This window comes from Telmatherina bonti (assembly GCF_933228915.1).
Source record: "Telmatherina bonti genome assembly, chromosome: 23".
In the NCBI taxonomy this organism is placed as follows: Eukaryota; Metazoa; Chordata; class Actinopteri; order Atheriniformes; family Telmatherinidae; genus Telmatherina; species Telmatherina bonti.
The window spans coordinates 11,631,192-11,657,752 of NC_136632.1; the positions used below are offsets into that span (position 1 = coordinate 11,631,192).

A 26,561-nucleotide genomic window follows, 5' to 3' on the forward strand; every position below is an offset into this window, starting at 1 on the left:
CAGGGTTTCTTCATGTCAGCTGTGAATTTTCCATTTGCATTTTATCTCATAGTTCCTGTTTCTGCGTTAAAATAATCTTCAGTGGGATGATTGAGAGCTGAATATAGATTTCTGTTAAAAAAAAAAAAAAAAAAAAAGTCTTTGAAAGGCACCCCCCCCCCCCCTGTCCTGACCTTAAAAGCCTTACCCTCCAGGGCTGATGCTGATTGGCACCTGGTCTCCTGACTCCTCCCCCCCTTCAGCTGTGCTGCAGTGCAGCCCACCCTGCCAAGACCCACAAGGTTAAAGCTGCTTCAGGGACTCAAAGTCACCCGGAGGCCTGGACATGGACATGAGAGCCAAACATCTGGGACAAGCACAGACACCGTGTCCACATTTTATCTGTAAATAATTGAGACTTTTGGCTTCGGTTTGAATCTTTATTTAAACCCTGCAGGTCAGGCTGTCCACAACAATACTTAGCATATTATTTTTAAAACTGATACGTAAAAACATTTTAACCATTTGCTGTTCATTATTTGAATAAAGGAGCCAAGTTTTTCCTTAGTTAACAGATTTATTCACAGAAATGGATGTGAGGAAAACGCTGTTGGCTCACCATTGCTGAGCTGTGGCAAACCTTTTTTAAATCCCCATGTTTGTTGCAATAATTATCAAGCAGAAGGCATGAAGAACACAGTTGTAGGACAGTTTAACATTTATCTGCCTTGTAATTTTGTTTGCTAATTAATCCTGATATATTTTAAATAAATAAAGTAATAAAAATACATTTAAGAACATTCACCATTTACTTGTAGAAACAGCATTAGACTTTAACATACGTTTAGTATAAATGTGCCACATTGTTTGGTTTCACAAAGTGTTGATGGTTCCTTCAACCGTCCTGCATATTGTGGACAGTCTAATGTTTTGTAGTTCTTTGCCATCATCTATTGAGATGCCAGTACATGAAAAAAATACATGTCCACTAGAAACAATTCAATGTTGATTCATTATCCCCACGACATGGACTTCGTTTTCTAAACCTTGAACAGTCATCTGTCAGTGTCTTTAAGCATGAGGCAACGTGGCAGCAGACAAAAGTATTCAATGTTTGTTGATCCACCTTCTGTTCATTTATGCCATCATCTAATATCCATCTCATTTCATGAAATCCAAGTAAAATGTTTAACTCTAAACTAACACGTACAACACAAACTAAAATGTGTTTTTGAAAACAAGTGCACTTCACAATGATTTGTCGGTACTTTGATGAGAAAGATCCATTCAAAGGTCTACATATATTTAACAGACATGGTGAGAAAATATTTCAACTAGTAAATAAAAAACAAAAGGGGCCTCAGCTTCGGGATCCATGGATCCTCTGCTCAGTTCTGCATCGAGTTTACAGCCTTTGTTGTCCTTGCATTGATGAAATCTGATTTCTTGAAACCACACTGTTGAGAGAGAGAGAAAAGTGTTCGCAACAGACTCAGCATTTACCGTACTAACACACTAAAAGCCAATTTATACCTAATTTAAGATGACGATGCACAACAGAGTAGCGAGAAGGAGCTTCATTATTTTTAGTACATTACCCACATTCAACACCAAACAGTGTAGTTTAAACTAAAGACAAAAAACATGCCAAAATCCCTCATGTGTTTCACATGTTTTGCGCATGTGAAATGTGGTTTATGGAACATTTTTATGGTAGAATGTGAAACCATGCAAATGTCCATGTGAAACTCACATATTCACATGTAAAACCTATGGGATTGCATACAGACCTATGTCATTTTGGATGGTCACATTTTTTCACATGGAAATTTACAATGGTTTCACCTGTCATCACCATAAAAATGCTCCAAAACCACATTTCACCTGTAAGGTAACCTACAGCCACTCAAAAGCAATGCCGGTATAAAGAACATTTACTTTTAATACATTTAGATCAAAAAAAAATTTTTTTTCATGCACTAGCAGAAAGTGGAGTCATTAGATATATGTAGTAATGTGTGAAAATCAAACAGGATTAGCAACTAATTGCTTAATTGAGAGCAATTATATAAAGTTTTTAAAGCTTTAAATCCTCACAAACGGTGCATAAATTTAACAAGCATACAGAGAGATGTCTTTGGTGTTATTAGTTTGCAGACAAAACACAATGACACGTTTTTTGACAGGAAACATACACCATCACCAACCCTTATCCTGGTATTTGGTGTGGTGTTATGTGTTAAGGAACTCACCTTTTTGAGGGCTCCATGCAGGTCACTGTGTCGCCACATGGTTTGCAGCAGAATACTTGCTGCTGGACCTGCTCGGCTCATCCCATTGCTAGGAGACAGAAATGTAATATGGGTCATACAAAACCCTTTTTCATCATCATTTTTGCATGATATATTTTGCTTCAAAACTTTTTAATCTTCAAACTGAAGGTGAAATATATTTAGATATTGAATAGCCGGTACTCCGACTTCCTCCCACTGTCCAAAGACATGCATGTTAGGTTAAATGGGTACTCTAAATTGTCCCGAGGAGAGAGTGTGAAAGTGAACGGTTGGTTGTCTCTGTGTGGTCTTGTGATGGACTGGAGACTTGTCCAGGGTGTACCCTGCCTCTCACCCAATTATACTGGGATGGATGGATGGATGGAGATGAAAAGTCAAACTAATCGAAGAGGAAATTACTAACCCATTGACAGATTTGCTGATGTCCATGATCTTTGGAAGAGCTCCGAGGCCGATGATGGCTTTGGCGATTTTCATGTCGCTCTGGCTCAGGTTAATGAGGATATGACACACAGAAATGGTCACCTCACTGGGAATGTCGGCGCCGGTGTCGTCATTTGGTAGCATCTTCACCACATCTGACAACACATGGTCCGCTGCAGGAGGAGAAAAAAGAAAACTCGTACGTGTGCAGTTTCAGGGATGAACGAAGGCTTTGTGGAAAAATGGAGGAAACGGGTTGAAACTGAATGTCAAAGAAACTTATTTGACTAAAGTTACCAATGGTGGAATGCAGCTCCTGGTAGCGAGACAGGTTTCTTATCAGAGATATGGCCATCCTCCTCAACTGACTGTCCCCTTCTTCTAAAACCTTCCTAATGTGATGGAGTCCATTTTCCCGCCAAACAATAGTGAAGGCGATGGCTTCACTTATCTGTCAGGACACAGAAAAACAGTTGTAAAGGTGCACATTTTCATTTGGTTTGCAGGTCTAACATTGTGCAGCAGTTATGTTTGCTGATGCTAAACAGTCCTGTGATGTGTTACGCTTAGTGGCCTCCATTCCTTTTGCATCTTGAATCTATTAAGCGGTGCATAGAACTGAGTTCTCCCCCTTCCTCACCGCTCCTTTTCCTGCTGTGATGTTCTGCAGCGCCCCGATGGCAGCCTCCTGTGTGAAGTGACGCGTGCTGCAGGCCACCAGTGACAGGAACATCCTGATGGTGATGGGGCTCCACAGCCACTCTGTGCCATGTGGGTCGGCCTTCTCTTCCAGCAGGTGGGGCTCATGCTCCAGATTCTGCATAGAAACCAAAGCTCAGCGGGTCAGTGGGTTCTTTGTCTCAAAGGAGGAACACAGATTGCCTTTCTTTATGGATATTTATGGTTTTATTATGCAGAGAGGACAAGTATAGCTTGTGTTTTAGTAAATCATCATGTTAAATAAATTTTCTGGCAGCAGTTTTGTGCAAGAAACCTCAATAAACAATTCAGTGCATTTGAACATTGTGAGTTTGGCTTCATCACACACCATCAATAATGCTCTTATGACTGCAGCCTTCAATGTCTTCAATAAGACAAAAAACCCTTTTTCTTTTGCATTCCCCCTTAATTTTTAATAATAAGCGTTAAAAACAGTTTAAACAAAGCTAAACGGGACGTCTTCAGTCTTAGATCTGTGGCTGTCACAGCAGCCGAACATTTTACAAAAGAAATGGACTGTTCATACATCTTTTAAAAACACTTTTTTGTCTTTGTTAGCATTTATTTCAGTCTCACGCTTCAAGTACTGCAAACTATATAGTTCTCTTCATAATCCATTAAAGCACGACCACATAAGCTTCTGACTTTTAAACTCTGTGCTTCTGACTTGTCTTGATGATACACTGTCATTCACTTTACACATTCCTGAGGTTGCCATTGCCCTGCTGTGTCCCAAGTCCTACAAACCACACTTCACAACTTTGTGTTCCAGCCCAGAGCATCTGGTGACAGCTGCATCTTGCTTTACAGCACCGTGTCACTCGTCAGCAACTGCATATCAGCATATTGGCCATTTTGGATGCACACTGTGCCTCATTCAGCAAAAAAAAAAAAAAAAATCCAATAGGACATTATCAAAGGAAGTGAGGAAAAGAAAGAGAGAAAGAGACAGAGCAAAAGCTATGACAACAGTCAAGATTAGACTGGCTTTTACAGGCAGGAGAAAGCTCAGAGAAGAGACAGGATGCTGAACAGATCCCAAATTAGCCTTCGTTGGGGGATGCAGAAGTGAGAAAATCTGCAGAAATTAAGAAAAGCCGCTTTAACTTCTAAAACCTAAAAAGGGGTCAACGGTGAAAGTCGAGACTAATATGTGTCAGAAAAAATACAACGCGATCCTTGACAGGCTAGCTGACCGTTACATCACATTATCGAAAACGTGGGATCCACATGTGATTCATGAAGACAACATGCATAAAAGAGGGAACATTTCCAAATATACTTTGTCAAACTACAGATGAAGTCATTCAGAGTGCTGGTGTTAGCCTACAGACTAAATCCGACATGTTCTCTTATATGTTGATCATGTGTTAAAGAAGCAGATCCTGCTGAGGAGAGCGGTGTAGTGGAGTCACTCCACCACCCTAAAACTTCCCACTCTGAGTAGAACTATGGATTTGTGATTAAGAAGGAGCTGCTGAACTTTTTCTCTGTGGCATTTTGACCACAGCATGCTACATACATTTCATTTAGACCTCAATGGATCGTGTCAACTTGCACTGTTCTGCAAAGCAGAAACAAAACAGCAACACAAACACAACTCATTGAGCAGCTTTGTAACAGCACACTTCATTATTTCTCTCCTCTGATACAAGAAGAGAAAGTCTTACATAGAAGATTAAAGAACCCCTCACAATTATTTGACCAAAGTGCCGTCTTTTGTGTTGTCACAGTAGATTACTGTGCAAAGGGATTACCTTTGTGATCCTGGCACTGCGATAAGGAAAACAGCCGACAGACGTCGTCTTGGATGCCAAGTTTTGTCGAGATTCCCTGAGATGTTGGGTGTAACGCTGCGGTAACTCTGACTCAGCCTGATAAGTGAGGTTGTGCAGAATGCAGATGCTGTTCTCTGTGGACTTCAAAAGACATGCAGACTAGTATCTACTTCAAAACACTGGTTGACAACATGCAGAAATATAAAAACTGAAACTTGAATCGTGTCAAGTGTCCATGAACAATCAGTTTTAATTGGGATGTGTCTTTCAACAGGCGAGTCGAAGCAGAAATTCCTGCTTTTGAGTTGTAATGAGGATCAACAAATGTTTCCTCTGGAATGCCTCACATTCTGTTTTACCTTGTCATCAGTCTTATGGTTGGCTACAGTTCCTTGAATGTAGTAGACGAGCGAGTCGATGAGATTCTCACACTCTCTCATCGCTTTCCTGACGTCTGGGCCAGCAGAGCTCAGATTGCTGCAAACACAGCCATCGTAATGTGACATTCAGGTCAACGTTAATCTCTCTCAGTATAAAGTTTGCACCGCTCACATTATCTGTAAGTCCGTGTAAACAATATTTTGTTTGTAATTTGTTTCCTAAAGCCTGCACAAGTCATGGAAGATCATCTCACAGACTTCTGAAAACTTCTGCAGGGAAATAAATACCGTCTGCATTCTAAATCTGCACAAACGCTACATTGTGCAGAGATGAAACAGAAGTGGAAGAGGAATTTTTCATCCGCCGGGAGCTCAAAAGGTTTCAGAACATGATAAGGAGAACTTGATAACACGGGGCCAGCAAGGACAGAACGATTTCAGCTCAGCGGAGCGAAGAGACGAGAGAGCTTGTTGAATAATTCAGTCTTTTACTCTTTTCATCCAGCTTTAGTTGCCAAGGGAGCAGTGCCTCTGATATCTCCTGGTTTGTAAACACAGACACGATGTGGTTCCAAAAAAAAAAAAAACTCTGTCATGTACAAGATTCATAATCTTACGAGGTGATACATAAAGGAAGTTGACAAAAAATCTCAATGTTGTAGTTAATGTTTTTCTCCATAGTTAAAATCTGTTACCTGTTTGTTTTCCCCTTTTTTCAGCAGAATCCAGTGGAGAAATTGCAGCAGATTACTATTTTGAGTGGTTCACAACCTTATGCTTAACTGATTTAACTCCCCCCAAAATGATCAATGCTTACCCTAAACTATTACTTTTAAGGACGATAGAAATGGATAAACAATAAAACACCTTTCTTCCAGTCTAAAATGACATTAGTGGAATTTCTCTAATTCTTTATTTATCTTGAAACAAACAGATCATCTCAAATAAGTCATACTTCCACCATGCTTTAAAAAGAAACAAACAGAAACCAAGGCACATACCGCAGGCAGCCCGTAGCATTATAGAAAGCATCAGAATCAGCAAGCAGCTCGTCTTTTGGGTTTTCTCCCTCCGGCATGCCAGAGCTGGGCACCAACACGGACTTAGTGAGCACACGCATGACCTCTCTGGGGAAACGCTCCTTCAAAAGGTCATGAGAAGAGAGGTTCCACAAAAGACCTGGGGGTAAAAGAGGAAATGAATTATACTGTTTTATTATTTGAGTTCTTCAGAGAATTGGACCAACTCTGGTCTCATACAGCAGCAGGAACACAGAGCTGCGATCACATCTGTCTAAAATGTTCCTGTATTTATAGCCTGTCAATGCTGTTTAAAGTCAGCTAAAAGTCTTTCATTTTCAGGTTGAGGGATTTTCATGCGTACTTCCAGTGAAAGGCTCTTAGGTGTGAGAGATTCCTGGGCTGGCTGGCATACTCTGCTCTTTTGAAGTTTAACGTCGGATTTTAGATGATTGGATATTTCGGAGGACTGTGAGATCACTATCAACTTGTGCACCTTGTGGGATTTGGAGTTATATTCTATCTTTTTCACACACTGTTTGTAATCTCCTTTCAGAATATGCTGTAACATAGTTGAAAACAATACTTTTTGCTGACAGCAACATAAGCCCAGATCACAGTTGATCCATACTTAAAAGCTGGGGAGATGTTCCGATTGGCAAGAAAGTACTGTTTCAGTCTACAGATATTGTTTCCAAAATGCATCAATCTTGTTTAAATGTTTGGCTAAAGAGTAAACTTGAGATGATGATGATGGAAAACAGATTTGATCTCATATTAGCAAAGCAACACACCTGGCCATCGTTTGGCTTAACTGCACAGATGAGTTAAATGGGTGCCGAAGAATGAGCTAAAAGTTTGAGGAAGCTGTGTTCATGAAGAAATGTTCATCCTCTGACCTTTGCTACGGGTTGTGAATAAGACACAGTTCTAACAATAACTGAGGGGAGTTTAGTTTGTAACGACGATGAGATTTAAACTGCTGATTGAAGCAGACGTTTAAAAATGAAAAAAAAAAGTAACTACAGTAACCCCTCATTTACTATATAGTGTTACACTATATAGCAGACTATCTAGTGCGGTCATTCTGTAGCCAATTTGGACAAAAAGCTGTTTTTTTTTTCCTCCTCATTCCATATCACGTGACGACTGGCTGTCACCACGGCAACCACCACATGTCGTTCCAAATCAGTCCAAACTTGTGTGAAAAAAATGTATTTTCTTATATTGTATTTATTCTTCATTTGTTGCATTTTCATTCAGCCAATAAGGTTATAAAATGAATGATCTACAAATATATATATAGATTTTTTTTTTTAACCTGCCATGATGCTCGTGTCTCTTCCACCATTACATTGTGATCTAAATTGAAGGTTGATCGATCAGTGATGCTCATTTTTTCTCTCTGGACATTCGGACACCCTTAGAAAATGGTGTGACCACTATATAGCACACTATGTGGAGATTAGTGTGGTCATTCGGACACAGCCTAAGGAGGCCTGGTCTAGAGCTGGGGTTTGGTTTGTTCCTGTTGGGCTACTGTAGTGACATGCAGCAAGATTACATCCCAACAAAGAGGAGCCATCACAGCTTGTGACAGAAAGAACTCATTTAAGGGTAAATAAATCCCATAAAATGGGAAATAAATAACACAATTCTACATTTATAAATACATAAACATAGATATTTTATAGCATCACTGACTGGAGAAACTTCAAACACTTGAGAGAGAAATTTCAAACAGGTGCCTTATTTCTAACCTTTCCTGTCACAAGCTGAGAAAATACTGCATCTTTAAATATAGATCCAACTGTGTTTGAAGCAGAAAACCATAAATAAGCAGAAGTAAAAATTAATCTTATGCGTTTCAGGGTAATCCTTGAAGGCAAAGTGCAATTTCATGAGTAAAAATAAACCAGCAGTAGATGTGACTTCAAACATTTGTGTAAAAAGCTGACCTGTGAGCTGACGTCTGGTCTCCATATCCCGGCTGTTTGCCAGCGCATTCAAAATAAGAGTCAAACCGTCATTGTCCTTCACTTCCATTTTATTTTTGCTGCTCTGGTAAACGACATTACGGAGGGCCCCGGCTGTGACGCGCTGCACCTCCTCACTGTCGTTGTCCAGGAGCTGCAGGAGCTTTTCAATGCCATGCAGGTGGAACACCTGAAAGTGAAGCAAATTAATAAACCAATGAATGTTAACATTAAATTCAGGTTAGTAACTGCTTTTATCCCTTCAGTAGAAGTTCTGCTTTGCAGCTGTAGCTGCCAATTACATTTCATGCTATTTTAAAGTAATCTGAGCGTATGAGGAAGAACACCTTCTTTCTAGCGTCAGCTCTCTGAAAGCATTGACGTTGTATGAAGTTGGCTGCACAGATCAGCGTTTCTTCATCATCCTGTGTCAAAAAGTTCACCACCCTCTCCAGCGTCATCTCAGGAGGTCTGTTGCCTGAATGCCTGCGTGAGATGACACAAATTATTCATCAAGTTCATGGCCTGAATCAGGACAGTGCAGCAACAGACGCACTGATGAGTAAAAACAGATCTTACAGTACGGTGACATCCTCTGACTGGATCTGCTTAGTGGGGGGTCCTGTCTCTGCATGCCTCCCCATGTCCACCTCTGCGCTGTTAACAGAGGGCGAGTAGGATTTCAGTCTCAACGACCTCTGGCCATCCCTCCTGACCTGGGCCAGCCAAGACAAGCCTTGATCCGGCTGAAACGTTGTATTATCCTGTCCCTGCACGGTGCACTTCTCTCTTTTTACCGTGCTTTGTCTATAACTCCATGGAGAATCAGATTCAGTGTTTTTCTGAATTGCAGCAGTTCCAAACATGGACTGTGGCCTTGCAGTCAGTCTGAGAGTCCTGTTGTTGAAGCTCCCCGGTGCAGACGTGGCAGGCGCGTGCATACGTGAGCCGTGTAGTCCATCTGAGAAAGCATAGCGTCGAAATAGTTCTGACCTTCGTGAGGAGTCCAGCAGAGTTCCCGCTGCATGTGACTGGCTGGGTCCTGGAACGGAGTGCATCCCATGCCGATATGTATTGTAGTTAAAATGAGAGCGGGACACCTCTGGACTTGGCGGGGGAGACACTTCCACCCTTCTCGATGGTCTCCGCATGTGGCTGCTGGAGAGAGACTGGCTGGTAAAGCCTGCTCCATTAACCTGGGAGAAAACTGACAGTAAAACATCTACACAGTGACATTGATTTATCTTTTCTACAACATTACGCATTAATCACTGTTATTATGCTGTGGGCAATGTATTTTTTATTGTTATGGAGAAAGGGAGATTATTAGTACTTTTAGTCTTTAACAAACCGACGTAATGATGTAATACATGCAGGATGTTGTCTTTATTTTATTGTCTCGTTAAAATAGGCAAGGTCTTCCAAGAAAAAAAGATATCTCTGCAACCTTTCCCATTTTTTATATCACGTTGTCTAGTAATGATTCAACAATATCTAGTTGTATCTTGCTTCACTCTCTTTTTGTTCTGTTAAAATGTTGACACATTATCTGCAGTATAGCAAGAAGGTAAAAGTAATAACACAGTGATTGATCTGATAGGACTGGAGATGTGAACAGACAGTAAAGCAGCTTTAGAGGTACTACCATTTGGTTAAATTCAAATTATGGTGTACAATGCGTAAAGCGCAGCATGATATGAAAGGAAACTACAAGTCAAAGGAGCTCATATTTATACAAACAAAAACAAAAAAATATGAGGCTTATAAATATCTCTGAATGTCTTGTATATGCGTGTGTTAGTGCATGAATGAACACGTAGGTGTAAAAATGTCATTTACCTTTGTGTTTGATAAAAATCCATCGAAACCATCAAAGCTCTGTGAGTGAGCTCCACCTTGAAAAAACAAGTCCACAAGGTCTTATTAGATTACACAGTATTACAGTGTATTTACCTAAAAGAAAGGTTACACTTCCTCATGCTGGGGGTGTGATTCTCCCTCCTGGCTGCCTGAGCTACAAGGGATCAGTGCACACTTGTAGCGTGGCTAAAGTCTTTGTCACCTGCTAACCAAATGCCATGTTAGTTTCCATGAGAAAGCCTGATGGGAACAGGGAGAAAAGATGTAAAATAAAAATATTCCTGTTCAAAAGTGATGAAATGCTCTTATCTTAACCTTCTTTTCCTAAAGTCATTGGTCAGTCAGTCTTTACTAGTTAACTAGAGGTGTATCACTTGTTTTACGGCTGGTTTAGAGAAGGTTTTAAATAAACTTGTTTTTTGTTTTTTTGTTTTTTTTCTTCACTTTTCATGTTTTCCAACATAGTTATGTACCATGTCTAAATATACAAATAATCTTCTTTAAAACAACAAATCATTGTTTGAATAATGCAAAAGAAAACATTACTGTCTCTGGATTTGAATGTACCTTACTCATTATGTTTATTTAGGCTACTAATACACAGTGAGTAAGGCTTTAACAGAACAGGGGATGAGATACTAAACTCTGCTGACACTTATATCTGCCTGTAGGCTGACAGATAAAAGTGCAGGAACCTCTTGGACAAGAGGGCTATTGTGTAGCATGAACTTTCAGAACTGTCTGTATTTACACTAAGTGGCCAAATTCACTCCAAACAGCCTTATCATAGACTTTGAGTTGGCTTCAGACCCTCTGAAGTGAGGGGTTCTTTATGGGGTCTTCTAGTCTGAAAGAGTGACTCCAAACTCACAATCACCTTGTAGGAGGGTCACAAGATATCCTACAGGATGTGAATGACACAAATATTGTTGTGCTGCTCATCTTTGAATTTTTTTTTTTTTTTTTTTAATATTTAGGATGAGTTTTCAAGTTCACCTGGTTTAATTCAGTGAACTCAGCTTCATTAGTTGCCTGGTCGTACTAACCTCATAATTACCAGTCCAGATGATTATCTCTAGAGGGGAGCACACCTGACGTACATCTGGTTTTAGATAACTATGTCACTCTTTTCATTCGTAGTGTTAGTCTTGGTAGAAAAACGAGTATTACCATTTAGGAAACTCCTCTTTGTTTTGCGTGCCAGTGTGAGCTGAACTTGCTGGTGAACGCGGAGGCTCCGGTCGACTGGCTCATTTCTCGTCCAGGATCTCGGAGTCGACTCGGCCGGCAGAGCCAGGCTGGAGTCATCCAGCTCCAGGGATTCCTGGGCAGGTAGCGCCGTCTTCAAAAAAGCCTCTTCCATCCTGAGTCCACGCACACACGTCACGGATCTACCTTTGTCCTAATTTAATCTGATCAATTTTGTTGCTGTGCTCAAAGTCCGTCCTGCTTTGTGAGCGACCAGCGACCTGGCTGAGCGGAGGGCGGGGCTTAAGGCGCACCTGAGGTGTCAGGTGTCACCGCGTGGACGTATCGGTTCACCGTAAATGAACTGGTTTGCTCAATACTACAACCCAATTTACTTACTGTAACCATTAAATATTCTCATTTTGTGTTGGACTTTATTATACGGTGAGGATATATGCTAAAAGACTGACTCATGTACCTTTGGTTGTATAAGCCGATGTTTATATTTTGCAATTTACGACAATTATTTTAAGACTGAACAGGCAGAACTGTAAACTTTTTCCTACCCTACCACAATTAATTCAACTATTTCCTTACGCCTACTTGCATTATTTATCAGGCTGTTGGGCCTTTCTGCATCCAGTTTATTCAATGTATTTATATTACTTTTGTATGTGTTTCCTCACACCTTTATAGTGAATGATTTGGCATGTTGACATATTTGTGTACATGTGTAACACAAATTTTCATATATTTGATACTTTCCAAATGCCAAAAATGTACATGACAAACATTTTTGGATCTAAGACTGATCCTTAACCCACGGGTAATGTTCCTCTGTTTAGGCTATTCAGCTCAATCCCACAAGGGTCATAGTCATGTAGATTTTAAATCAAGGGTCACCAACTCTGGTCCTTGAGGTCTACCATTCTGCAGGTTTTAGTGTTCCCTGAATCAACACACTTGATTGAAATGAAGAGGTTCTCCAATAAATTGTTGTCATCTTCTGCAACTGCCTGTTAGTGAGCCATTGATTTGGATCAGGTGTGTTGCAGTGAGAAAACGCTATAACCTAAAGGATGGTAGCTCACGAGGACCGGAGTTGGTTACCCCTGTTTAAAATGTTTCTGTGCTCGAACACACCTGACTCAAATGCAATGGATCCAACAGCCTGTAAAATTCTGCAAGATAACTCATTCATTTGAGTCAGATGTGTTGGAGCAGCTACACACTGAAAAACTGTAGGACCAAGGCCCACATTTAACCAGTCCAAAGCAATACATCAGAAACCAATCTTCTCAATCTTTCTAACTGGGAAATTGAGAAATTATTAATATGGCCTATGATTAGTGAAGTTACATTTATCTTCTGCTTTGTAAATGGAAACAATTTTTTTTCTTTTGCTTTCATTTGAATGGAAATATTACATTTGAAAAGACTGACTAAAAACATACATTAGTGGTTTCACTGCACCAACAATCAGTCTTCACCAGCTGCCGCCTGCGATGTTTGGTGAAAGCCCCCAATCTGAAGATGCAAGAGTGAGTCTTTTTGTGTTAATGGCAGCACTGTCCATGTGCAGAGTGAGAAAATGTGGATTTGTTGGTGACATGTAACACTGTCGTTGTCAGTGGTCTCGTCATTAGATAATCTGAAATAACTCCATGTAACTGTTTGTATTTTTGATGGACAGATGTGAGATGCAAATGATCAAAACATTGCTTCAGAATGAACTGTTTTTACCTACAACAACTAAACGCTTCATCAGTAGTGAATGTGAAGTGGCCTGCTAAGCTATGATACTGCATTTATTTGGGCATTTTACCTCAGAAAATGAAGAAAAAACTTTGGTGATATTTAACAGCTGAAGTACATCAATGCTTTAAGGCAGTGTGATTAATAACTCATAAACTAAGAAATAAATAACAAGATCTCATTGTAAGATCTCATTGTATTGCAGCGTCACCATTTGGCTTTTATTGGTTTTGGGAACATCCACAGGACTGACAAGATTCTTCATGAAATAAACAAGTCAACAGGTTTCCAGTAATAGGTTTCCCCTTTAATGCAATCTTTTCCAAGACACAATCTTTCCAGTACAAATAACGTTCACATTAAACTTTGCATATTATCATGATAAACTGTGACAAGTCTGATTTATGTTCATTAAAATGTTAAAAGAGATAATGCAACCAGTCCTAAATCCACCAGGATCTGAACATTCAGCAGCATTTCAGCAAGATAAATGTGCTTTAGTCAGCACCTGAACACAAGTTTTGAAAGTTGGCACATCACATTTCAAGCTCATCAACTTGTGACAAACATCGATCTACACAAACAGACATGAGTCCTGCAAGGCTGAAACTGAACGACAGGTCAACTGGGTAATAAAACTTTCTGATGCCGGAGATAAGATGTTGCGACAGCGGAGCAACAAAGTGAGATCAAAGTTCTACAAATAGAGAAAAGTGTTTAGACAAAAGTTAGAATAAAATGATAAGTTACTAACTAAAAAAACTGCTGTTCCTGCCAGTGTGTGTGTTTTTTTTTTAAATTATTTCCAAATGTCCCAAAAAAGTATCTGATCATTTTGATTCTTTCTAAAAATCTGTCTTAAAACACAATTAGAAAATAAATGAATAAAAAGTCTCAATATTCTAGTCTCAAACTGTTAGCAAAATGCTATTTATGCTTTTTTGTAGCCATTTCCCTAAAATGAGTCAACCTTTCGCTTAAGGACTCTGGTAAGAAACTAATATTTCCATTCTGTGCTGTCAGGCCTTTTAATAAGACTACATTTAACAGGACATGTGAAACAACTGAACCGATTTATTTATTTATTTTTTTAAGAGTTAGTTCCTTCCACCAACCTGTCCTGTTGCACATTGTCTATATACAACCATCCTACACTGTACATACTCAGGAGTAGTCTTCTCCTGCACTATTTGTACATCATTAAAAAATATAGAAAATACCAAGAGAAAATGTACAGGTTCATTCAGGTAACCCCCCCACCCCATAGAGATTTACAAATCTCTGAATGGTTTTAATTAGTTGTCATTCAGCTGTCGAAGCATGCAGTTTTTCCATCAGGAACGGAGGAGCAAGCTGCATTTCTTTGGAATTGAAATATATTGGGGATGTTTGTTCGGGCTTGAGTCACCAGACATAAATGTCACATTAAAGACTGGATCGTCCAGTCTGTGTTTTAAATTACGAGCCTTCAATTGTTTTTTCAAACACCAGAACATATTAAGAAAGAGAACGAAAAAAAAAACCCTCCATAATTGGCTGATCAGCCCTTGATTTTCATTCTGCTGATCAGATAATGTTCACGGACATTTCATCGGTAATGGACAGGTTAAAAGATTGTAATAAAGCATCACGAGACGCTGTAGTTTAAAAGAAAAGCAGACAATCACTATCACTTTCATTCGGGGTAAATCCATTTTTCTGGCCAATTAGCAGAAACTTACGAGCTCTGCAGCGTAATACCTAAGGCAAAGATGCAATTTGAACAACTGGAATACTTAAGAATAGTAAGCACTGATAAAAGCTGCAGCGCACATATATGTTGGGTCGAACAGAGATAGCTGACATGCAACTCAGGAGGCTGAAGTTTTATCCGAAGCATCAGCGCTGCGTCAGAGGAGGTCACAGCTCAGGATCATATCCAGTTTTCAGTTTACTGAGGTAGAAAGTTATTGACAACTTTTTTCACAGGGAAATCTTTTCTTTTTATTTCCCAGTATTAACTACTGAAAGAAGCCCAGTGCTCTCACCTTGGGTAATTTTATTGAAACACCATAAAACCTGTGAAGCAGAGTTAGAAAGATCTCATTTTTGGTCAAATGTTTTCATATAATCACTGATACCATCATGAGTTGATGACATTTTACCATCTAAGAAACATTCTGCACAACGATGTGCTTCGGGGCTCGGTTACCCTTTTCTTGGCTACCAGCACTGCTGAAAGGTAAAAATGACCAAAAGTGGAAAAAGAAAAAAAAAAAAAAAAAAAAAAACCCCAAATACAACATTCATACAAAATATCTGTAAGGCATCCCTTCACTGTAGGTCGGTCTCACCAGCTTCCTCTTCTCAAACTGCACGTTGCCAGCCAGAAAAAGAAAATAGTGTTCATCAGTGAGCCATGTTCAGATGTGAGCTTAAGTTGCTCAGTCTTTAGATCTGAAAATGGCTTTGGTCAGTCTTGCAGCTATTATTTGAAATTATAAATACAAGGGAGCCTTAACTCCAAGGAGTCTTTAGATTCATGCAAGAAACTGTACAGACTTTGAGTAAACTGTCCGATGCGAACAGGACAGGAGGCTGAGGTGCAGTCCTATCTGTGGGACGAGGCCAGTACGCTGCCTGTTGAGGGTGTGGTGGTGGTCGCGCTGTAATGGGGGTAATTGTCGTTTTGTGGTGGGCTCTGGAGGATGGAGTTTCCGTTGGTGGGAGAGCAGCTGAGCTGGAGCCTCCGCAGGTACTCTGCATGCACGGGTTTGTGGCTCTGCAGCACTTTGATGGCCTCTTCCACTGTGAACCATTCCCGCTTCCGGCCTGCAGATGGAGACAGAGGACATGCATGAGCCAAAGGATGCCTCAGGAAGACTTTTCTTTTTTTTTTTTTAATTTATTTATTTATTTATTTTTTGTTTAAACATCACAAAATGCAACAACAGACTCATTTGTGACACAATGCAATTTGTGACGTATCATAGTCAGTTTGCTTGTATACATTTAGAAAAACAAGCTTCACATTCTGTAGAAATTCATAACAAGAGGCAGCTGCTTCTTAAATTTCACCTATTTTCACCTGATTCAGAGCAGAATGAAGCATTCACAAATAAATCCAAACATTTAGCATGAAATTCACAAATACAAAAAACAGAATAGGAGAGGCAAGAAAGGCGCATTAGACTCCATCATGTTGTACGACTGGATACATCCACTGTCCTGTCAGTGGCAATATACTACGTGCTCCTAAGTATCACTGCGGCCAAGATCAGTGCTCTAGATTTATAGTCACCTGTTGTCACTGCATACCCCTATAGTCTCCAAGCAGCTTTCACATAAATTCAAGAAAATATACGATATATCCTGCTCAGCAGAACAAGCAGACACACACACACACACACACACACACACACACACACACACACACACACATATCACAGCAGCTACAAACATCAATGAGAAGAAAGCACAAAGCTGTACCGATGTTAACCGAGTCTTCCCAGGCCTCCAGTGTCTCCGTGACAGTCAACACGTACACATATGTTCGATGCTTCCGATCTTGGTTTTGCTGGAAGGATTTAAAAAGAAAAAAAAAAAAAAAAAAAAAAAGTCATTTAAAAAAAAGGTGAGAAATGCAACACAGCAAAGCAACATATAAAAACATGCATTTCAGCATCAAAATCCTGTTTACTGGGTGTGCAAAGCCTACCTCAAATACACCGAGCAGACGTCCAAGCTTGCCCTTCACACCGGCCTGGGGAATGAATGGAAAGATTTAGTCTATTTCTACTGAATCTACAAAACAAATGAACACAGATTTTATATCTGAGTAGCCTCTCAACTATTTCAGCCAAAGATAAACAGAGCATGAAGACAACAGAAAAGCAGTGTTCAACCCTGATTATGTAAGGAGAAAATGGCCTTGTGAATTAGCTGTCAGTATTACAGAACTTCAAGGCTGCTTCAGTGAACTGAATTTAACTCTAATCTTGATGAAAACACGCAGAAAGAAAAAAAAATCATAGCTAAATTACAGAACAAAATATTACAACCTGGATTGACATATATTTTAAGTTTAATTTTTGGCAATGAAGCCTCAAACATTTGTAATATCTCTACAGTCATCTTGACATCCTTGATGCTACATAAAAACAGCCGTTGGTCGTTTGTCATGGCTGGAAATAAACAGCCGTTAAGGTATGAAAAGTATTACTAGGAGGTAATTATGTCTCTTTCATAACAGTTTTACTAATTTAGCTGTACATTACTGGACTTAAATTACTGCCAAGACATATGACATCTGTCCTTTCCCCTTCTCAGCCTATTTCACAAGTGTCAGACTGTCCAGTGGTGTGTCCAATGAGAGGGGTTGCTGAGTCTGTCAATGTGCAGGAATCCAGAGAAGAGCCAAGTTTAGATCACCGACACAGACGAGAACATGTGGTTCTCAGACAGCTAGACCTCTGAAATGCCATCAGGACCCTTCACTTACACAGTTACGGACACCGAAGTGCTTCAGAGCTCTCCCCCTAGGAGTGAATACCGCTTTAAGCCAAACAACTCACTGAGACAGTCACACTTGTGTCCCAAGGAGGTGTGTCATGCTATCTGCAGCTAATTCAGTGGATTTTTTTTCACTTCATTAGCAAATAATCTATTTAGATGTATATGCATAAAAGCTGCTCTGAAATAAAAAACAAACAGCCATAAAATATATTCTTTTGTTCATTTACGACTGGAAATCAAACATTTCTTTGAAAAATCCCACCGTTTAAACACAGATATTTGCAGAATGAGCACTTACTTACAGGACAAGTATGACCAAGTGTAAAGACTAAGCACTTTTTTGGGTGCATCCCTTTGGTTTATTTCATATTGATTGAAAGAATTTTCTCACCTCTTCAAACACCTCTCGCACAGCAGCGCCACAAGGCTCCTCCTCTGGCTCCATTCCCCCTCCGGGAACGATCCACTGGTCCGGATGCCGGCTGCTGCTGACCAGCAGAACCTGTCAAAGGCAAGAAAAGTTAAAGAACATACAGCTTATTGATTTTTTTTCTCTCTTTTTATTTCACTGTGTGCAAATCTCTGGATAACAGGTAAATCCATCACCTCACAAAAAAACCAAAAAAAAAACCCAAACTAATTTCTTTAATTTTTTGCACTCCAGTTAATAATGTCAATCAAAGCAACAACATGGTTGAAATGCAACATATCCCTGGCAAACGGTGCAAGTAAACCCAGCACGAGCCACTAAACCTCTGTCAGTGTTTTCCCCCTGAGTGGCCTGCAAAGGTTTTGAATTACACTACAGTTGCAATGCATGCCGATATTTTCAGATCGGATGCACCCGAGTATGCGTTTTTTGGACGCATCCATATTAGAAAATCAAAACCGACATGAGCACACCTGCTGTGGGTATCACATTTTCAAGGAGCGATTAAGTCATCATTAGCACATCTGACGTGTGACAGGGCAGAGATTGTGACATGTCAACTCTCAAAGCAACCTGAAGCTGCAGGTCAAATTATCTGACAGGAAGATTCAGGAAGACACACCAACATGCAAAGATGCATGTATGTGTATATTAAGGAGAGCGCCAAAAGTAAGGCAGCCTGTGTGCAGATGGTGACATTCACCTCCACCGCACAGCTGATCATCAGTAATCTGCCACAGGAGTCAAGCTGTCACTTAATCCAAACTCAGCTTTCGAATACCTTCCCTTACATTCCCTAATGGGATTGTTGCCTTCTGATGAGGCTCCTCTAAAGGGTTGAATGAGGGCTGAGGACCATAACAGTTGCCGGTGTTGTCGGCTGCCGCCTTCCTCACGTGCCATGCTGACCCAGCTAGAGCACTTGCCTCACCCTGGACGACACAAGCTAAGATGGTGAGCAAAGGGGGCCACGGATGTCAAGTACGACAATGTGGATTAACTGTTCGCACACTCAAGTAGGAGAGTTTTTAAGGTTACAGAAAACCCCCACAGCAGGTGTTTATTTCTACATGACAGGTGCAAGTCTTTTGCACTGTACTGTAAATTTTACATGTTCAAAGAAAGGAAATTTCCAGTGACGGCACAAGCAGCAGTAACGTAGAACATGATGTCTTTTCAGGAGAGTGCAAACTGGAAGAAATGTGCAAAGTAACCTTATAACCCCTTTCGGTGAGCCCTTGGAAGAGCACGAGAAGTCAAAAATGTGAATTTAACTTGAGAAAAAGGCTGTTTTAGTATTGCTTTATGCCTCATCTGGAGCAATTAAGAGCAATTGTAACCTGCCAGGAGTTATTTTCATTACAGTGACAAGAAGAATTGTTAAATCTCTGTAGTTGTGTGGCATGACATAAAAAAAATTTAAAAAAATAAATTTTTAAAAAAGTTATTTCTTTTCTTTCCCTTCTGTGGTTAGATATGTCCAGCCTGCAACCCTCACTGTCTGGCAGTGTGTGTCTGTATTGAACTGCAGCCAGTGAGGCTTAAAGAGGGTTCACTGGTGTGGATGCGTCCTAAGCCGACAGGGTTGGATGTATACAAAAAAAAAGCTGTGCGGCTTCCGGGGTCTGCGAGGACAAAAGGAAATTTCCGCTTCACTTGCTTCATTTTTATCTTTCAGCTGTTGGTAAAGAGTGGCTCGTATTGTTGGTCCTCAGAAAAACAGCAAAGCATGCTTCATTCAGTATGGTTTGAATGAATTTTACAATACCTAACCTATAGATATAAACACAAAAATGATTGATTTAAAAAATTTCTCTACATCTCTAAGAAGAAGAAAGCATGCTGAGGGGATAATTCTGTCAAGTGTTTCAGGGTTTTCAGGTGACAATTAAAGGAACTACATTGACTTAGATTGTTTTTACAAAGAGAAGTGCATTATATAGTCAATTAATCAACTACTCAGATTGCTCTGACAGATCTGGGCTATTTTAGGGTGAAACATCCTGCAGTTTTCTATTGTCTTCATTTTTAGTGTTGACACTGCCTTTAGCCATTAACTTTCAACTCAGCCAAAGACTTTAGCCATTTATCCACTAGTTATATGTGTATCTATTACTTTTAACCAATTAGACATTATAGATAGTAGTTTAACCTATATTTTTGGATCAAATGATGCAGAAGATTTGCGTAACCGATCCTTGCTAACAACAGAGGTAAACCACTGTATGGCTGTGAATCGATCGTAGTTTATAGCCTACACTCATGAGATGTTTAGCAAACAGATAAAAACAGCCCTGCCTTGCTCTTCACAGGCAACCATTTAAAACAGGCACATGAACCAAAACAAAATATCTCACATCACCATAAGAGCTGGGTCAACAGTCAGCTGACAGCTCTGCTCTGAACACAGAAACTATACTTGTATTGGGGAAAAAAGGGTAGAGATGAAGGAAAAACCTCAGAGGGAATATTACAGTGTTTAGCGGTGAGATTTCACTGGTACATCGTGAATAACACTGTGGACACATGCCAAACTAATCACCCTAATAATGCCAAAGTTACATAAGAGTACGCTTCATTTCTCAGTCCAAGATGACATGACTTGCAAAGCACATACGAACTTAAACACAAGCTATGACAGTCCTCTGTCATGGTCTCACAGTGGGACAACTGGAAAGAATATTTTAGAGGACATAAACACCTCCTCCTCCCTGAGCAGGAATGCCTGTAGCTGTCATATAAAGACAGCTCCAAATGCCAGGCCAGGCTGGGTGCTGGGAGGAGAGAATGATGGGAAGCGTTAGATACTCGAGTGCCAGGGCGGAATCAGCTGTGATAAGATTGTAATAAAGCTGATGAATTATACATCAAATATTAGCTATAACAAACCGAATGCTTATGTTTCTGTCATCATGATGAAAAACCTCAGTGATAATCTCCTCTGGGTTTTTTTCCCAACAAGAGACATTATTTACAACCTGCTGCAGCATCTTTAGTGTTCAGCTCCCTGGGTAGCTAACTGTTGCTGACGAACAGGTGTCTCAAAGCCTTTGACAAATACTGAACCATAAGATGTTTGCCTCACACTGTGAGAGTTCACTTACAATATTTTAATTTAAAAATGTATCATTTTAATGTGTGAATGCAAAAACTGACATTATGGCAGCTATGTTAAGACTGGATTGTGGATTGTGGATCAAAGATGGTAGAAGGGACTCTCAGCTTGCCTAAAAATGACTATTGATGATGATTAACGGAAAAACAACATAAGAGTCCAGTGGAAGAGACTTGATTTCATCCCAGGATTGTTGCTCTGTAAACTTTATACGCAGCTCCAGTCAAAAACATATTTGAAAATGAAGTGCTGTTGAGCATGCGTGAGGCATGTCAAAGGAAATTTTTCTCCCTCTTTTGGTCTCCATGAACTGATGAGGACAATATCCAGCAGCTAACTGCACTCAATAGATGAAGGAACTAAACCAAACAGTATGTAATCTTTGGAAACCAATGGGACCACCAAGAGTCTGATCTCGTCAGATGACGGATAGTCCTGAAAGCAAGCTCCTAAAAGGAACTGGTGGTTGACCATTGACTTTTTTCACTGACATTTTTTAAGCTTCTGTTAATAGATTTAGCTGTTCTGACAAAGTTAAGTCTGAAGTCACAAAAAAACTTCAACTGAAGTTAATTGCAGTGATAAAGTTTGCTATTTCATGTTACACAAAGACAAAATCATTTTTAAAGTTGTACCTTCAAAATTATACATGCGGCATAATTTTACTTCATTTTAATTGTGATAACACTGCACTGCACATATTCGTCACTTATAAATTTATGGCCCTGGTTGTATTTGAATATGTAGAAAACATAAAGAACTGCTCTGGCACACACAATCCATTCAATTAATTTGTTTCTGCACGCATGTGGTCTATCAACCATCACTACTACCCCTCTACATCTGTCAGCGCCCTTTGCTGGTTTGTTTAATTGCCGTCATAGATTACCATGCCCCAAGGACTCTGCTTTCCCCTTTTCTCAAAAACAAAAACAGGTGAGCAGCACAGAAGGATCTTATTTAACAAGCAGCTGTTTCTAAGAAGTTATTTTGTATGTGACTGTGTAGGTGTGTATAAGGAACATTGGTATCATAAAGCCTTGTGTGGTTTGAAAAATTATTATTGCTTGATGACGATAAATAAATCACATTGGGTCGGTTATATTAACCCATGCCCTCTGTATGATTGCATGAGCAGACATGCCAGCAAAAATCCCAAATTCCTGATGGTGATGAACACATTTCCACAAATGTTCTTTCATATAAATACTAGTCAGGTAGGTTTACTATGAAAGTAAGGCGAGGACGATACCAAGAAATGCTTACCATGATCGCAGAAGTCTTTGAAATAACAGCATACACATATAATAATCAACTATTTAAGAATCTCTGTAATGAACAAATGCTTAAAATTCAAGAGATGAAGACAGCATATTATTTGCACGTTTGAATGATCCAGTATGCTGGTTGTAAATATGTACATTTCCAGATATGTGTGTTGTGCACCCAAACATGGGAGGACCCATACAGTGCCTGTCTTATCAAAACACACAGGGCGGATTTTACTTTCCTGTGTAACGCTTTTTATTATACCATAGAGGAGACTAAATTAAGAAAGGCAAAAATATGGACAAAATAGACCTGAGTTATAGACAATGTTTGAGTCACAAGAAATACTCCTATCAGTGTAAAATAGTGTACAAAAGAGTTTCAGGTAAAATAACATTTCCTGGAAATCCACAAGCAACAAAGGAACAATATATTTCCCATGAAGACTTTTGGTCAGATAATATGCCCAAACAATTTATTAGTTTTATTTATTGCATTTGCTAGTTTATCAAAATATGGTTCATTTTTAAAATAAGCATATTACGTTAAAACACTGAAATATATGCTGACACCTTTAATTTTTATAATAGATTTAGAAAGTTGCACTTAGAAATGTTTGGGTTGGATAACTATGGTGGCCCCGAGGTTCACAACCCAATAATCCTAAGCAAAAACCTAAATTTTCCCCTCTTTGCTTTGTTCTGTATTCCTACACTGTGAAAGCCAACAGAAACTGTTTTAATGTGTTAAAACGTATTGCATGTCACTAAAGAAAGTCTTCAAGAGACAACAACAGCCTGTCTGTCTTCTTGCGTTTATTCTCAAAAACAGGTGAGCAGCACAGAAGGATCTTATTTAACAAGCAGCTGTTTCTAAGAAGTTATTTTGTATGTGACTGTGTAGGTGTGTATAAGGAACATTGGTATCATAAAGCCTTGTGTGGTTTGAAAAATTATTATTGCTTGATGACGATAAATAAATCACATTGGGTCGGTTATATTAACCCATGCCCTCTGTATGATTGCATGAGCAGACATGCCAGCAAAAATCCCAAATTCCTGATGGTGATGAACACATTTCCACAAATGTTCTTTCATATAAATACTAGTCAGGTAGGTTTACTATGAAAGTAAGGCGAGGACGATACCAAGAAATGCTTACCATGATCGTAGAAGTCTTTGAAATAACAGCATACACATATAATAATCAACTATTTAAGAATCTCTGTAATGAACAAATGCTTAAAATTCAAGAGATGAAGACAGCATATTATTTGCACGTTTGAATGATCCAGTATGCTGGTTGTAAATATGTACATTTCCAGATATGTGTGTTGTACACCCAAACATGGGAGGACCCATACAGTGCCTGTCTTATCAAAACACACAGGGCAGATTTTACTATCCTGTGTAACGCTTTTTATTATACCATAGAGGAGACTAAATTAAGAAAGGCAAAAATATGGACAAAATAGACCTGAGTTATAGACAATGTTTGAGTCACAAGAAATACTCCTATCAGTGTAAAATAGTGTACAAAAGAGTTTCAGGTAAAATAACATTTCCTGGAAATCCACAAGCAACAAAGGAACAATATATTTCCCATGAAGACTTTTGGTCAGATAATATGCCCAAACAATTTATTAGTTTTATTTATTGCATTTGCTAGTTTATCAAAATATGGTTCATTTTTAAAATAAGCATATTACGTTAAAACACTGAAATATATGCTGACACCTTTAATTTTTATAATAGATTTAGAAAGTTGCACTTAGAAATGTTTGGGTTGGATAACTACCCAATAATCCTAAGCAAAAACCTAAATTTTCCCCTCTTTGCTTTGTTCTGTATTCCTACACTGTGAAAGCCAACAGAAACTGTTTTAATGTGTTAAAACGTATTGCATGTCACTAAAGAAAGTCTTCAAGAGACAACAACAGCCTGTCTGTCTTCTTGCGTTTATTATTTATACGCGAAAGGCCCCTTTAAATACTCCTCGGCATTGAGCTGCGCGCTCAAGGCCGGCGGGATGCAGCAGAAAATGGTAAATGGTCACTGCTTGGTCATGGATGCTGACGCTGGAGAACTTTTATATGACGTGTCGCAACATATAATGGACGCATTTATAAATAAATTTATGTCTGATATTTTTATCCCTACTCTCACTACACTCGTCGTTAAACCCATGCGAGGCAGAGCGCCTCGCCCCCTCCGTTTGCAGCTTTCAGCAAACTAGTTAGCAGCTAACCGGAAGTGTTGCAAGTGTCCTTTCAGAATAAAATTGCTACCCTACAATAAGAGAGATTTTAAGCAGCAATCTGGGCTGACCGTTATTATTCTGAAAGTCCTAATCGGTGTGAGTTTGTTCCTAAGTCACAGTCACTTAACAACAACGCTTTTTCTCCTTTCTCTACGTACTCTTCAAACTAGCCTAAACTGGATGGCCCAAAGGCGTATAAGCAACAGTGGCAATAGCGCAAACACGAACCAAAACAGTGGCATTGAGAGTAACGCAAACAAAATACAGCTAAAACCAAAAGGCGATAACATGAATCAAAGTCAAAGTGTATTGTTAAGGAAAATTGTGTGTTTTATTCATGACCACCCCCAGAGTTATTTGAATGACTGGGTCTACTTATATGTGGCATGACTAGGCCACAAAGTCACAACACCACCGCTACATGTTAAACACAACGTTACACACCAAGGTTTCCTACCTCTTCTTCGCGTTCATTCTTGAAGCACAGACACGCAGCTCTTTTCTTAAAACCCTCTCCATCGTATGTCCTCGTCTGGTTCGGTTTCAGTTTCATTGTGGATTTAATTTATTCTGCCTCCTACTAGATGAAACCGCCAAAAACAGTTTTATATCCCCCTCAGTGAGTTAATAGCAGAGCCTCCGCATCGTCGCTGGTCTCCACGTCCAAGGTCCGAGACGGTCTGTCATCCGCAGAGGGATGGGGGTCGCTGAAGCTGGAGAGACCTCGCAAGACGATGCCGATGCTCGTTAAACCACTGCGTCTAGAAGATACCTGAAGGGCTCCAGATGTTCCTCAGATCTCCTGTCGGCGTTGAGTCTGTGCAGTCCCGCAGAGGGGGAGATCTTATGAAGACAACACCTCACAGCCCTCCTCTGAATACATTGCGCATGGCCGCTGACTCAATGAACACGCAGGCTGGAGTTTTACATGTACAGCGCTGAAGCAGCGATGCGCTCATTGGCTGAGCCTGTCCGAGTGGGCGTGGCCACGCTCATGCTCAAAACAGTGATCATGAACATTTTCCAGCAGTGCACCAGGAGCTTTTTACAGGGTGACCTGTGCTAGTTCAGAATGTGTAGTCCCTGATGAGGATGAAATGTTCCAAACATGCTATTTAGCTGTTTTCAGAACATTTGTTTAAGTGATATTTTACTTATTCATTCTACTCTAAGGACTATCATTCAGCCTGCTCTCTTTTCTTATCTGAAATTTATAACATTGAAAATAAACTTCCTCTCCCTGAGCCGTCACCTTATCGTGGTGGAGGGGTTTGTGCGTCCCGAAGATCCTAGCAGCTATGTTGTCGGGGGCTTTATGCCCCTGGTAGGGTCACCCATGGCAAACAGGTGTCTAGGGGAGGGACCAGACCAAGCACGGCTCATAGACCCCTATGACGATGACAAACCTGGGCATAAATGTTCCCTTGCCCGGACGCGGGTTACCGGGACCCCCCTCTGGAGCCAGGCCTGGAGGCGGGGTATGAGAGCGAGCGTCTGGTGGCCGGGCCTTCGCCCATGGGGCCCGGTCGGGCTCAGCCCGAAAGGGTTACATGGGCCCCACCTCCCGTGGGCTCACCATCTGCGGGAGGAGCCGTAGGGGTCGGGTGCAATGTGAGCTGGGC

At 40.1% G+C, this 26,561-nt stretch overlaps 2 protein-coding genes across 2 annotated transcripts; both read right to left on the reverse strand.

Moving 5' to 3' along the window:
- Positions 1-1,367: 1,367 nt before the first annotated feature.
- On the reverse strand, positions 1,368-11,792 carry pkp2 (plakophilin 2; the record flags this gene model as incomplete). Its single annotated transcript, XM_079263126.1, has 13 exons — positions 1,368-1,436; positions 2,232-2,319; positions 2,677-2,869; positions 2,994-3,147; positions 3,337-3,513; positions 5,174-5,335; positions 5,554-5,671; positions 6,576-6,753; positions 8,552-8,759; positions 8,917-9,055; positions 9,149-9,765; positions 10,409-10,464; positions 11,600-11,792. The coding sequence occupies 13 exons, from the start codon at positions 11,790-11,792 to the stop codon at positions 1,368-1,370; spliced, it is 2,352 nt and encodes a 783-aa protein (XP_079119252.1).
- A 1,875-nt stretch (positions 11,793-13,667) lies between these two features.
- nudt4b (nudix (nucleoside diphosphate linked moiety X)-type motif 4b) lies at positions 13,668-25,807 on the reverse strand. Its single transcript, XM_079263289.1, has 5 exons — positions 25,397-25,807; positions 18,258-18,368; positions 17,070-17,114; positions 16,841-16,928; positions 13,668-16,183 (listed from the first exon to the last, which is right to left on the reverse strand). The coding sequence occupies exons 1-5, from the start codon at positions 25,490-25,492 to the stop codon at positions 15,963-15,965; spliced, it is 561 nt and encodes a 186-aa protein (XP_079119415.1). The 5' UTR covers positions 25,493-25,807; the 3' UTR covers positions 13,668-15,962.
- Positions 25,808-26,561: the final 754 nt, after the last annotated feature.